The following is a 2112-nucleotide window of genomic DNA, read 5'->3' as shown; positions in this document are numbered from 1 at the left end:
CATTAGATATGAGCCTCTGACACAGTGTCGTCATGACATAACACCATTGTTGTGATGTCACAATCATTTAGTTCATTTATAAAACACACAGATATTTAAGATGCTGCCTCAAAAGGCAACAACCGTCATTGGGAAACTCCTCCAGATGCAGAGGAAGTGATCTGGGAGATAAAGTCAGTTATGGACTCACCAGTAATAGTTGCTGAATTTTAAAAATGAAGGCCCTGGGTCATTTCTAAAAAGACAATGCAACACGTCAAGAGAAATAATGAAGGAAGGCATACAAAAACCAGGTCAAAGAAGATACCAGATTGTCCACCTTTTAATCCATTTGAATCAGTATACCAACATGATTATGTTCCTAAAACTTCTTGGAAACCAGAATCCTTCCGCATGGGAGCTTGGTATGAACATACAAGGCATAATCCCCAGCCTAATGAAATATTCATGGTGCATCATGTGAACCGAAAAGAGGTCAAAAGAGTCCCCACTCCTCTTACATATTGGAACAGACAGCCCACTGAGAAAGAAATACGCAAGATACTTAATGGGGATCTCTGCAGTGAATATCAGGACAATTTTTCAGCAGGGAATAAAGTACATGCACCAAAGCCTGTTCTTCCCAGACCAGTTGAGCAGAAAAAGGAAATCCCGCACCCATTGATCACAGAATTCCGTGAACAGTACAGTTTACCACGCTTAGACAAGGACCTCATGATTGACACTGCCCGTTTTGGTAGCAATGCCACCCGGGAAATTCCGCCAAAAGGAATAGTTCCAGCTGTGACATACGCTCAGATCAAAAATCAGGAGAACAGGAAGAAGCTGACCACTAATGAAGAGTGTTATGGGAATGCCCATAATGACCTTGTTTCATTGTTGAAGTCCATGGACACTGAAGCTATTCAAAGAGAGCTGCAAAATTCAGATCCAAACGAGAGAAAAGCAGTAACAAACTTTCTGGAAAGTGTGACTGCACCCTGTGTCACTAAGCCAATAAAATCAAAGATCTGCTAATCCATGCAACATGCCCATAGTCCTACCGTAATGAGGGCTTCAAGACAGACAATTACCAAGGCCGAGATTTTCCGGTGCCGCCCGGGCAGGAATCGCCGCGGGTGGGACATAAAATTTGGCAGACCGGCCAAACGTCCATTGACCTTGGGTGGGAATTTCCGGTCCCGTGGCGAGCTGGAATGGAAAATCCTAGCCTAAGCGAACGAAATCTCGTCGACCTGCAATTTGTAACATTTTACGATGGTCAGTAACAAAATACTGCTATCTTGAGCTCATTTTTTAATTCAGTAAAGATGTTGCAGCCCATTAGAGCAGCTAACATTTTTGTAATTTAGCTTGATTATTTCGCTAGAGGTTTTTAGTGGGCAGAAATTTTCGCTCGCCAGGTGGCCTTGAGCCCGACCTGCTCGAGCATGAAATGACACGCGTCGATTCCGGCTGAGGATGCTGACGTCAACGCGCAGTTGTGTGATGGTTTGGTTGGTGGGCATGCGCTGGAGCCGGCAGGGCACCCGCTGACAATTCAAAGGCCTGTCAAGGCCATTAAGCAACCAATTAAATCAAATTTTTCGCTGCCTTTCCAACCTAACGGTTGGTGGGCAGGTGAAAAGGCCAAGCAGCCTTTGCATTTTTTTTGGAAACCTCATGCACGGGCGGGATGAGGTTTCCGAAAACAAATCAAAAAATAAAATAAAAACTTTAATTTTTCATTATTTACCTGTCCCTGCTCATGTGAGAGTCACATGAGGGGACACGTTTCATTACATTTTTATGATTTTTATTTTTTTATATCTCCTCATCCCCCCCCCACTCCGAGACAGCTCCGTGCCTCAGGGAGATTATGCAGTGCTCACCCGTGTGCATGGGCAAAGTTCACGCTCGGCCGACTCTCACTACCCCCCCCACCCACTCCCACCTTAATTGGCCCCAAGTGTGAAATCGCGGTGTGGGTGCCGATCGCGGGTGGCAGTCGGCTTCCCGACCAGCCCCGCCCACCCCTGCCCAGCCCACCCAACAAGGGCAAGATTCTGCCCAGCATGAAACTTTTCAGTACCAATATTCTGCTGAGTTCAATGCTCCTGCCTAAAATAGTCG

At 45.8% G+C, this 2112-nt stretch overlaps 1 protein-coding gene across 1 annotated transcript; it reads left to right on the top strand.

The window, feature by feature from the left end:
• Nucleotides 1–246: 246 nt before the first annotated feature.
• On the top strand, nucleotides 247–1017 carry tex26 (testis expressed 26). Its single transcript, XM_078554663.1, has one exon. The coding sequence runs from the start codon at nucleotides 247–249 to the stop codon at nucleotides 1015–1017; it is 771 nt and encodes a 256-aa protein (XP_078410789.1).
• Nucleotides 1018–2112: the final 1095 nt, after the last annotated feature.

This window comes from Cetorhinus maximus, chromosome 12, assembly GCF_964194155.1.
Source record: "Cetorhinus maximus chromosome 12, sCetMax3.hap1.1, whole genome shotgun sequence".
NCBI classification, from domain to species: Eukaryota; Metazoa; Chordata; class Chondrichthyes; order Lamniformes; family Cetorhinidae; genus Cetorhinus; species Cetorhinus maximus.
This window is presented reverse-complemented; position numbering and strand designations above follow the sequence as displayed.